This window comes from Papio anubis, chromosome X (assembly GCF_008728515.1).
Source record: "Papio anubis isolate 15944 chromosome X, Panubis1.0, whole genome shotgun sequence".
In the NCBI taxonomy this organism is placed as follows: domain Eukaryota; kingdom Metazoa; phylum Chordata; class Mammalia; order Primates; family Cercopithecidae; genus Papio; species Papio anubis.
Window position 1 is genome coordinate 117,457,216 of NC_044996.1, and position 12,536 is coordinate 117,469,751.

The window sequence follows — 12,536 nt, forward strand, 5'->3', positions numbered from 1 at the left end:
TTTTCCAAAGATGATGATGATAAAGTTGATATTTTGCTTATGCTACATATCTATCATGGGTTACTGGGGAGGAATGGGAGAAGTGTTCTCTGTTCATGGTAGATATTCATGGAGACTAGCTGACATCTGGAACATTGCAGGTCATGAGCAAACTGGGGAAAGAGATGTATGGATGGCCACACATTAGCAATGAAACAAGCCAGCCCAGTAGTAACAAACAGCACTTCCTCTCACAAGGGAGCAGGTAAATCTGGTCACACAGTCCCATCCAACCATATAAAGACCTGGAAGTACAGGCCTATCACATACATCAATGAGAGAAAAACCAGAAATATTTGTCAAATAGCACTAATAACTGAAGAACCAGTAGTACTTGACAAATATTTGGATCACCTCAGTTCTCTCATAGAAAGTGTATCTAATTGATGAAGGTGGCTACACTAAACAACTGATTTTCACTGTAGAACAAACAGCCTTCTATTGGAGGTAGATGCCATGCAGGACTTCCATAACTGGAGACAAGAAATTAATGCCTGGCTTCACAGCTTCAAAGGCCAGGCTGGCTCTCTTGATGGGGGTTAATGCAGTTAGTAACTTTAACTTGAAGCCAGTGGTCACTTACCATCTGGAGAATCCTAGGGCCCTTAAGAACCATGCTAAAGCTACTTTATGCTCTAAAAAAGGAACAACAGGCCAGGTGCGGTGGCTCATGCTATAATCCCAGCACTTTGGGAGGCTGAGGGGGGCGTGATCATCACCTGAGTTTGGGAGTTTGAGACCAGCCTGACCAACATGGAGAACTCCTGTCTCTACTAAAAATACAAAATTAGTTGGGTGTGGTGGCACATGCCTGTAGTCCCAACTACTCAGGAGGCTGAGGCAGGAGAATCGCTTGAACCCGGGAGGCAGAGGTGGCGGTGAGCTGAAATCGCGCCATTGTACTCCAGCCTGGGCAACAAGAGTGAAACTCCATCTCAAAAAAAAAAAAAGGAAAACAAAACCTGGTTGACAGAACATCTGTTTACAGCATGGTTTACTGAGTATTTTTAATCCCCTGTTGAGTTCTACTGTTCAGAAAAGAATATTCCTTTCAAAATGTTACTGATCATTAACATTGGTCCTGGTCACCCAAGAGTTCTGATAAAGCACAAGGAGATTAATGTTTTCACGTCTGCTAACACATCATTCGTCCGTAGACCTTGGGTCAAGGATTCTTTTAGACTTTCGAGTCTTATTATTTAAGACTGTCAGTCTTTGCACTTCACCATTGTTCCCCAGATTATTCCTTCAACTGGCATGAAGAGGGGTATGGCAACTGTGGGATTTGAACCATCGTTTAACAAGATATGGGGAGTGAATGGCATTTGCTTACCATGACTTTAGTTTTAGTTTCACCTTCCAAATTAGACTTCTATACACTTTTTAAAGTTTTATTTAAGTTGTACTTTCATCATCATACACAGTAGTAACAAAGCCCTTTCTAATAGTCGTTGTATTAGCTACCTTGTGGCTGTTAATGTTCATGCTTCTGCAAGATCCTTTCAAATCCCTTTTTGTACCATCTACTTCCCTTTCCCTTCCAAGCATCAGTACTAATGTACAGCTCTTTAGCCCTCAAGCTGCTGAAGGGGCTTTTGCCCACAGATGAAGAGATTGTAAAGCATCTGGGACATCTGGGAGTTGATATGCTCATCCCTCCCAGTGTGGCCTTTAACAAATGACTGAACAGTGTAGGGGTATGAAAGTTCACTCCCTTGCCTGGTGTAAGGATAACTCAGATGTAATTTACTCTCCAGAGTTCCCCAGGAGGATCGTGCTGAAGCTGTCCTCTGAGGGATGTTCACCTGAGATTTCACTCTTCCTTGCATCCACTGTCTTCCCTTAGATCATTTTCTTAAATTAATCAAACATACATCCTCGTCTCAGAGCCTATGTCTAACTTAAGATACACCTATAGTAGAGACCTCTCTGTCATGCCAAAATATTGCCGTCTGGTGGCAAGACTAAGAATATCAGAGTTCTTTGCATTCACTGCGTGACCTTTCTAATAAGAGCATTTTCCAACGTGTGGCAAGTTTCAATCTTCAAAAAACCCGCAGCTACTCACAGTGTAAGATGCCTGTGGGGGTGTGGCTCTGGGCCTGGAAAAATTAGAGCAGTCTGGACCCTGAGAGGAGGCGAGCAGATAAGAAGCCTTCTGAGCCTCACCGGCTCCCGTACTGACGTCAGCCTTGGTGGATTAGTTTGTCGCCCCTTTTAGCCAATCGGGTTGGTGTCTCTTTGCCGCTAACCTACTGCCTTCTCCGACCGTCCGTCCTCAGGGCAGGTGTGCTCTCTTCCCTGAGCTTTTAGGGGTTGACTTTTCCAGTTCCAGATCAGATACGGCAAACGTCGTTCGAGATGTCCGATCAAGAGGGCAGCACAGATGGCTTACCAGACTTAGGGACTGAAAGCCTGTTAAGCAGCCCAGAGGAGCAGTCTGGAGCAGCAGTGGCGACGGCGGCCTCCTCAGACACTGAAATGGCGGCCGCAGAGCCATCGACCGGAGATGGCGGTGATACCAGGGATGGTGGTTTCCCGAACGATGCCAGCACAGAAAATCAAGACACAGACCCGGAAAGTTCAAGTGAAGACGTCGAACTTGAAAGTGTGGAGGATTTTGAGCATTTCCTCGTGAGTGGTGAAGGTTTATTTTATTACCCCTTAGTGGGAGAGGAGGAGACAGAAAGGGAGGAGGAAGAAGAAGAGATGGAGGAGGAGGAAGGGGAGGAGGAAGAAGAACAGCCTCGGGTGTGTACACGATGCGGTGGCGCCAACCATGAGCAGTGTTTGTTAGAGGAGGATCGGGCGCTGGAGGAGTGGATTTCGTCAGAGACGTCTGCCCTGCCCCGACCACGCTGGCAAGTCCTTACTGCTCTTCGCCAGCGGCAGCTGGGTTCAAGTGCCCGCTTTGTATATGAGGCCTGTGGGGCAAGAGCCTTTGTGCAGCGTTTCTGCCTGCAGGGTCTTCTTGGAGGCCATGCTGGTTCTGTCAGTACTGTACACTTTAACCAGCGTGGCACCCGGCTGGCCAGTAGCGGTGATGACTTAAGGGTGATAGTGTGGGACTGGGTGCGGCAGAAGCCAGTACTGAACTTTGAGAGTGGTCACGATATTAATGTCATCCAGGCTAAGTTCTTTCCTAACTGTGGTGATTCCATCATGGCCATGTGTGGCCATGATGGACAGGTACGGGTAGCAGAACTAATTAATGCATCGTATTGCGAGAATACTAAGCGTGTGGCCAGGCACAGGGGACCTGCCCACGAGTTGGCTCTGGAGCCAGACTCTCCTTATAAGTTCCTCACTTCAGGTGAAGATGCCGTTGTGTTCACCATTGACCTCAGACAAGACCGGCCAGCTTCAAAAGTTGTGGTAACAAGAGAAAAGGATAAGAAAGTGGGACTGTATACAATCTCGATGAATCCTGCCAATATTTACCAATTTGCAGTGGGTGGACATGATCAATTTGTAAGGATTTATGACCAGAGGAGAATTGATGAGAAAGAAAACAATGGAGTGCTCAAGAAATTCACTCCTCATCATCTGGTTAATTGTGATTTCCCAGCAAGCATCACCTGCATTGTGTACAGCCACGATGGCACAGAGCTCCTGGCCAGCTACAATGATGAAGATATTTACCTCTTCAACTCCTCTCACAGTGATGGTGCTCAATATGTTAAGAGATATAAGGGGCACAGAAATAATGCCACAATCAAATGTGTTAATTTCTATGGCCCCAGGAGTGAGTTTGTTGTGAGCGGTAGTGATTGTGGGCACGTCTTCTTCTGGGAGAAATCGTCCTGCCAGATCATCCAGTTCATGGAGGGGGACAGAGGAGGTATAGTAAACTGTCTTGAACCCCACCCTTACCTACCAGTGTTGGCGACCAGTGGCCTAGATCAGCATGTCAAGATCTGGACACCCACAGCTAAAGCTGCCACTGAGCTTACTGGGTTAAAAGATGTGATTAAGAAGAACAAGCAGGAACGAGATGAAGATAACTTGCACCATACCGACCCATTTGACAACCACATGCTTCGGTTCTTCATGCGTCACCTGTCACAGAGAGCTCATCACTTCGGCTGGAGAGGTCATGGAGCTGAGTTCCCAAATGAAGAGCTGGATGAGTCTTCCAGCACCTCGGATACATCCGAGGAGGAGGGCCAAGATCGAGTGCAGTGCTTGCCATCCTGAAGGCCTCATATCCAGTCCAGCTAGATGTTACCTGAGTACCCTGGACTTTAAAATTCAGTCTGACTAATTTAGAGTTGTCAATAGATTAATAGATTTGCTTTTTGTCTTCTATTTTTCACAATATATTCTGCAAACCATCTCTTCCATCTCCTTCTCTCCTTTCTTCCTTCCACACATTCTTTGTCTCTCATTCCTTTCCTCTATTTCTTTATGCCTCTTTTGTTACCCCTTATATGAGTGCATACACAACTTATGCCTCTCTTCTCTGTTCCCTTATAATTGACCTCTAAAATTGCATAATTTTGTTGAAAAAATTAATGGCCTTATTAGATGTATCTACTCATTTCAGACATTCTGAAAACTATTCCTTTTTTACTTTTTTTCATCTTTTACCAATTTATTTTGAAGATCAAGTTCTTCAGTTGACTTGAAAATTTCATAAATGTGTTTATTCTTTAGAGGTAAAATAAGGCAAACCATAATTCTTTGAATACTGACACTTGGACACACACAGTCTCAGAAAAGGAAAAGATAAGTAGTGTGTAAATTAATTCCTAACACTTAGCCATACACACACACAGCTTCAAAAGTTGTGGTGACCAGAGAAAAGAATAAGAAAGTGGGACTGTATACAATCTCTATGAATCCTGCCAATATTTACCAATTCGCAGTGGGTGGACATGATCAATTTGTAAAGATTTATGACCAGAGGAGAATTGATGAGAAAGAAAACAATGGAGTGCTCAAGAAATTCACTCCTCATCATCTGGTTAATTGTGATTTCCCAACAAACATCACCTGCATTGTGTACAGCCACCATGGCACAGAGCTCCTGGCCAGCTACACACATACACATACACACACAGCCTCAGAAAAGGAAAACAGAAGAAGTAGTGTGTAGATGAATTCCTAACTAGATAATTCATCTCCTCAGAGCAAATAACTTGGGATTATCCACATTTTCTGAATCCATATGTTAATAATATTGATTAATTTGAGCACACTGAAGCTGGTAAGAACTAAATTAAATTTAATCACATGACATTGTTTATGCATTAAATTTTCTTGAAGTTTTATGCTTGGGAACTCCCACAGGATTATATTCCAGGAAGTCCTCCTGAGACAAGCATCTCCTATAAGATGCCAGCTAGGAATATAAAAATCTCTCATATTTGAAAAAATATATTTTAATTAACTTTTAAGAATAAGTTGCAATAAAAATTGTTTATACTTACAGCCATTTGATACTGTTGGTAGAAAAATCCTATTTGACATCCATGCATTGCTTAAAATTTAGCTGTTTTATGAGTTTGTTTTAAAAATTGTTGCAATAAAGATTGTTTATACTTACAAGTGATGTAGTTGGTAGAAAAATCCTATTTGACATCCATGCATTGCTTAAAGTTCTCTCAGCTGTTTTATGAGTTTAAATTGTTTTAAAAATTGTTTTAAGCTTTACTTAATATAAATTTAAGTTACTAGATGTTCAATTACTTTTCAATAAAAATGTTCATTTTTATTTTATATGTGTTATTTGTGCAAATGAATTCAGAAGATCACCTTTTCCCCAACACGATGAACTATACCACACCATATTTTTTTTTTTTTTTTTTTTTAGACGGGGTCTCACTCTGCCGCCCAGGCTGGAATGCAGTGGCACAATCTCGGCTCACGGCAACCTCTGCCTCCTGGTTTCAAGCAATTCTCCTGTCTCAGCCTCCTGAGTAGCTGGGACCACAGGTGTGTGCCACCACGCCCGGCTAATTTTTGTATTTTTGGTAGAGACGGGATTTCACCATGTTGGCCAGGTTAGTCTTGAACTCCTGACCTCAGGTGATCCGCCCACGTCAGCCTCCCAAAGTACTGGGATTACAGGCATGAGCCAACACATCCGGCCTATACCACATCATTCTTTGCAGACTTTTCTTGGGAAAAGGATGTAATGAAACATCCTGTGTCCTGACAGTGGCTTTTCTTTGATAATACTTCTTGAAATGAGTATTATCTCTGTGTTTTTGGGAGAATGTAGAGTAATTTGCATAATGAGATTAGAATTTAGAATGGAACATAATGACTGAAGTTCCTGCTCACTGAGATCCAAAGTTAGGGACAACTGCCTGGGGGTCTGGGAGCCTCAAGACCCTACCAAGGTCTGCTCTCAGGAAAGGATCTTAAGAGTCCTAAAAGAGAATTTATGGGCCATAAGAAGAGAGTCATAAACTAGAATTCCAAGTTTGGGGCACTCTGTATAACTTCATGGGATGCATACCAGCAATAATACTAACAAAACATTAAAAAAAAAAAAAACCATCATTTGGTATTTCAAGTGACACTCGGTGTCAATGAGAGCAAAAGTGAAAGCAGGTAAATTATGCAGTTTTTTTCCACCTGCTGTTTAGAAGGTCTGCCTCTGTGGGAATTTATACTCTGCTCACTTAACTAAACTAAAACTTTACTCAGAGTTCCCTGAATGGTTCTGAGACTGCTTCTTAACAATAGTACAATTATCAAGACCAGGAAATTAACTATATTATAGAGCTAATTCAAATTTCATCAATGTTCCCATTAATGTTTTTCTTCTTTTCCAGTATCCAAGAATGTATGTTAATCGTTAGATCTCCTTAGCCTCCCCTCATGTGTGACTTTTTTTTCACTCTTTTTTGTCTTTCATGACCTTGACAGTTTTGTAGTGTAGTGTACTGATCAGGCATTTGGTAAAATACATCCTATTTTGAGTTTCCCTGATGTTTTCTTATGATCCCATTGAGGTTATTCATTTTTGGCAAGAATACCACAGAAGTACGGTCTACAGTTATTTTTGAGGTGTGTGTGTGTGTTTGTGTGCGCGCTTTGCTGTAACTGTTTTCTTCCCATCTGACAGTGAGTCCTGAAGCTAATGCCTCATATTTGAGGTTTTTCTTATGGCAGTACCCATTTTCTAGTAACCAATTTTGTGGCAGTCACAAAGGACAAGATTATGTTATAAAGACTACAACTGGCATATCTCAGTGCTTTAAAAACAAAAGTTTATTTTTTGCTAATGCTAAATGTCAATCACAAGTTTGCAGAGGGGCTTTGCTCCTGGTTGCTTCTCAGATATTCAAGCTGATGAAGCATCCACCACTTTCAACATTTCTGGTCATCAATGCAGAGAGGAAAAAGAACTTTGGAGTGTCTTACATCAGCAATTAAATGCTTCAGCCTTGAAGTGACATATCATGCTTCTCCTCTAAACTCATTGTTTCAGTCTAGTCACATGGCCTCCCTTAGCTATGAAGCCACCAGGAAGAGCATTCCTACCATGTGCTTGGAAGCAGGGGACCAGAAATATTTGAAAAACAGCATCAATGATGACCACGTTTCTACTATGATGGTTTGTATATTTTAAAGTTATTTTACAAAATCATTTTCTGGCTGCATTTTATGCATAATAAAAATTTTGAAAAAAGCTACAAAGCATAAAGGATAAACACCAAATTATTCCTAATTCAACCTTCAAAAGTTATGCATGTGTGTTTATGTTTGTTTCCTTGCATCTGCTTTTTCTGTGTGTGTGTGTGTGTGTGTGTGTGTGTGTGTATAATCAGGACCACACCAGAAACAGAGCTATATACCAATAAATTTCACTGATTTTGAAAATCTTACCATTTCAGCACAAACTCTTTGAAATCACTGATTTATTAAATAAGTAAATACTACTTCACTGCATATATGCAGACCTTTTTTACATTTTTCTTTTTAAGACATACAGTCAATTTTAATATTCTCCTATTATAAAGCTGTGATCATATAATCTATTAAGATACATTTATTCTGTTTTTCTACTTATTAGCATAGCATATAAAAACTGGATATAGTGTCATGAGATTTTGAGGCTTATATATGGTAGTTGGTTTATTATTATTCCTGAATTATGCAATTGTGAATAAATAAAGTCCTTGCTATACCACACCTCATAGCACATAGTGTTCTTACCTGCAAAGCAATTTAATCTTAATTCCAGAACATCACCATCCCCACAGATGAATGTTAAACCATCTTTTAAATAATAAATGTTTTGGCGTTCATCTTCTTGGCTTTTCCAAGCATATTGTTATGTTATCTACCGATTCTTGTGGTTTTCTCTTATTTAAAACCTACACTATGGCAATCATGAGAATGAGGCTTTCAGAGGTCTAACTGCAGGGATAATAATTGACAGAGGTCCCAGCTACTGTCTTCCATTGTGACATTGGCACAAATGCCATGCTTCTCATGAGCTGTTCCCAGCTAATGACAGTGTGGCAGAGATGCTAAGACAAACCCATTCTGGAAAACACAGGGCTCTTCTGACAGCCCATTTTGGCTCAAGGACTGTTGAAATCTTCTTATAACTGTGCTACAGTCTAATAGATTTCCTGCCCAAATTTATCTCCTTTTCTCTCCTGCACAATGGTTAGACTTGCACCACAGTGTGATGACTCTTCCAGCTCCCTCAGGATTCCTCCCCATTTTTCCTTCACAGGCATTTTCTCCAATAAATTTCTTGCATGTTTAATCCCATCTTGGCATCTGCTTCTCAAAAGACAGGAGCTAACATATACATCATTTTGGGTTCGTTTCTATTCTCTTTACATTAGAAAAAGCATGTTATGTTCTTTGCTTTCTTGTTTTAGATTTTAATGGCCAAGATTCTAGATAAGTGCCATGAACCATGTGATTGATCAGAGTAAAATGCACAGTATCATAAGGAATAGATTAAGGAATAGGTTTCATTGGAGAATTTACATGGCAAGAGTAGCAAGAGAAGGCCTGTATATTCTGATTTTTCCATCTTTCCATAAGGAGCCATGCCATGGTCAGTCAAGTGGAGGGACACTTCCTGTTTCCTACTTTTCCTTGTTAGGGGTCAATTGTGAGAACAAACTCATCACTGTGGGAACAAAATGTTGTGCTACTAGGATATCAAGGTTCTCTGGGAAAGCTAGCTGCCCTGCCTTTGGAAACACTGAAGTTCATGATAAGTGTGTAGCCCTGCTCTCAATAGAGGGAAGTCATCCATCCCTGGAGAAGCTGAGTAAAAGTACACTTCCTCTCCCTGGGAATAGGGGGATGCTCTAGGTCTCAGCCAACTAATTGCTTAGCAAACTGAAATGAGTTCCCAGGATCATACTTGGACATTTTTACTTATTGCTTGCTCCCACTTTAAAATGTTAATTACTGTTAGTTCAACTTACTACTTTTCATGATATAGAGGTGTCCTTATATTCACATTATATTAACAAAATTTCTAATGCTAAGCAGTCTTTTCATTCCTGAAATAGCTCTAATTTTTTTCTCAGCAGATAAGTCACTTAATGAATGACTGAGTTTTTTTTTTTTTTCATGAAATCAGGTATTCTCATTTAAATATACTTGAGATTAGACTATTATGGAAACATGGTTGCAGGGAGATATGTGTATGTGTGTGTGCACATGCGCTCCTCTCTGTCTATTAACTTTGCCAATTACTGATAGCCTAATTGTGCTCCATTCAAAAGCAAATTGCTTGGCTTTCCATTATTTTATATAAGATTAAATAGTTTATTTAGCACAGAAATGATTATATCAGAAAAACAACACAACATCTTTACTTAGAACTTTTTTGAGAATCTTGATACATTTTTCACTTTCTTCCATGTTAGTTAATTGGTTCAGATTTTGTATACTTACATCATTTTAGATAATTTTTATTTTCCATATACATTTTTTTTCAGATTGATGGAATGGATGTATTCTGTCTCTATATTTCTAAACACTGAAGTTTTTCTGTTTTATGCTTCAAAATATATTTATCAATGTTTTCTATCATTATTTAATTTGCCAAAATTTCATGCATAAAACACTTTTAAAAAACAAGTATTCTACACTTAATTTGCCGAAATTTCATGCATTAAATACTTTTAAAACTAGTATTCTATTTATTGTATTATAATTGACTATTCATAATAAAATTTATGAATTTATGCTTCAAAGTTTCTGATTTTTTGATGATTTTCTTGTTCTTTCTACAATTGTTATCTAATTTATTTAAATAATTTTTATAAGGAACATATTCAAATCTATGAATCTTCTTTCAATGAATAGTGCTTTGATCACATTTCTTATATTTTAATCAGTAATATTCTCACTATTTTCTGAATTGCCCACGGTTATATTTGCCTTATGCTTGTCCAATTTACATATTTTAGATATTAAAAATAATGCATGCTTGTTTTAACAACTGAAGTAATGCAAAATTTATGAATAAATGTGATATCTTCTCTATCCACAGATTACCAAGGTTAATCAGTTTGGTCAGTGTCCTTTTTGCATCTTTTTTTGTGCCTCTATGTATATATTCAAAAGTATACATAAATACATAGTTGTTCCCCTTCATCAATGTGTTCACAAAAATGAGATCATTCTGTACATATTACTTAATTATTTTTAAATTTTGTTTATTTTTACTTGGTAATATACTACATATTAGCCTTGCATGATAGCTCATTATTTTTAAAGAATCAGTTAATTTTCCTTAGTATTGATGCTCTCTATTAAAGGATTTAGGCTCAGGCTGCAAATTATATTTCTCAATTATGTTCTGTTACCTTTTGTAACTAGTGAGATTCTTTCTAGGTTCTTCAATTAGTTTCAGTTAATTTAACCTGAGGTATAGTGAAGTTTTTTTTGCTTGTTTTGCTTTGTTTTATCTTTGGCTCAACAGATAGTATTTGGAAAAAATATGAAAGGAGGTATGTTGGTAGCCATATCCAGTTTTAAGTTAGAATTCTCTCTAACTTTTGTATCCATGTATAATTCTTTTTGACAAGTCTTGCTTCTCAGTCCTCTTCATTTACGACAGTTTTTGCTTTTTCAAATTAAAGTTAAAGCTACAAAATCAAACTCAGCAAGATATACAAAGGCCTCCATTATATCTCCTCCTCTTCTCTCTCCAGTCTATTCAACAGCCACTTCCCATTTCGAAACAGACACTTACACACTCCCCAATCACTTTCCACCACTAAATTTTTCCTTGCTCTCCTGGAACTCCTTATCTAAATCCATGTTTTTCTTTCTGCCTTGAATATCCTTTCTCTTTTTCTGTTTCTGATTGATTCTTGCACATCCTCAACAATCAACTTAGGAATCACTTCTGTAAAGTTCACCCAACCCCTATCACTGTCCAATTCTGGCTTGTTTCCTTTGCAACTATCTATAATAGTACCTATCATCCTATTGCTGCTGCATCTGACAGCCCCAAAAGTATTTACTAAATTTCCCTGACTCCTCACATTCTCATTATGCATCTCTTCTTTGTTATCGTGAAAAGCAAAAATCAGTAGCACATGTCACAAAATTTAGCATTTAAACATAAGTGATAAAGCATATGAAAACATATTACATATTTGTATTTGCAAATTACATAGTATGAATATAGATATAGATGACAGATACTGATACAGACTTAAAGTCTTAGATATCTAAACACAGAAAGCAATGGTAATTATCCATCAGAATCATTTGCAAGTGATTGGTGAGCTGTAAATTTCTGTAGAAATGATAATTATTACCCCTTAGGTTTACTAGCAGTCTCATTATCTAGTTTTTTTAGGAATAAATTTTTAGTTAATAGAATCAGTCTAAATTACTGAGGAAATCAAAGCATAGCCTTGGAAAGTTTACTTTGTCTACAATAAAAAAATTAAATTTCATTTTTTCCTTAAACATAATATTGGTGAACTTATTTTGTAATGAGTAGCTTGGTCTAATAAAGGAAATTTTAAAATTTCAGAAGGTTAAATAGAAAAATAACATAAATGATTAAAAAAAGAAAATCAATGATTCAAACTATATCTATTTACATACTTGAATATAATGAACAACATGAGTCTTGCTTGTCTCTGTTTGCTAGAACACAGATTGGTACATAGAAAATAATAAATACTGGATGAAAAAGTTTTGCATTGGGTTCTAAAAGAGAAAAATTAGAGGGTAAAATTATTTAAGTTAAAAATAAGTCTATTCCCTCAACCATGATCAAGTACTTTGCTATGTGTTTACCTTGAGTTTGGATAAGTTTAATACATTATTAAATATACAGATTATTTTACGGAAAACTTGCACCATAGCTTAACTTGAGCAAGTACATTAATGATTTAATGTAAATGTAAAAGTACCAGTGGGCGGTGGAACAATTCATTTAACCAGCTAAGCCTCAGTTTCCTCCTTAATAAGATCATGAATTTGGATGTGATATTTCTTTTGGCTCTGACATTCTAAATTTCTGTGATTCTATGTTT

General features: G+C 38.2%; 1 protein-coding gene across 1 annotated transcript; it reads left to right on the forward strand.

The window, feature by feature from the left end:
* Nucleotides 1-1,022: 1,022 nt before the first annotated feature.
* DCAF8L1 (DDB1 and CUL4 associated factor 8 like 1) lies at nt 1,023-5,753 on the forward strand. The gene has a single exon (XM_003917530.4). The coding sequence runs from the start codon at nt 2,401-2,403 to the stop codon at nt 4,234-4,236; it is 1,836 nt and encodes a 611-aa protein (XP_003917579.1). The 5' UTR covers nt 1,023-2,400; the 3' UTR covers nt 4,237-5,753.
* Nucleotides 5,754-12,536: the final 6,783 nt, after the last annotated feature.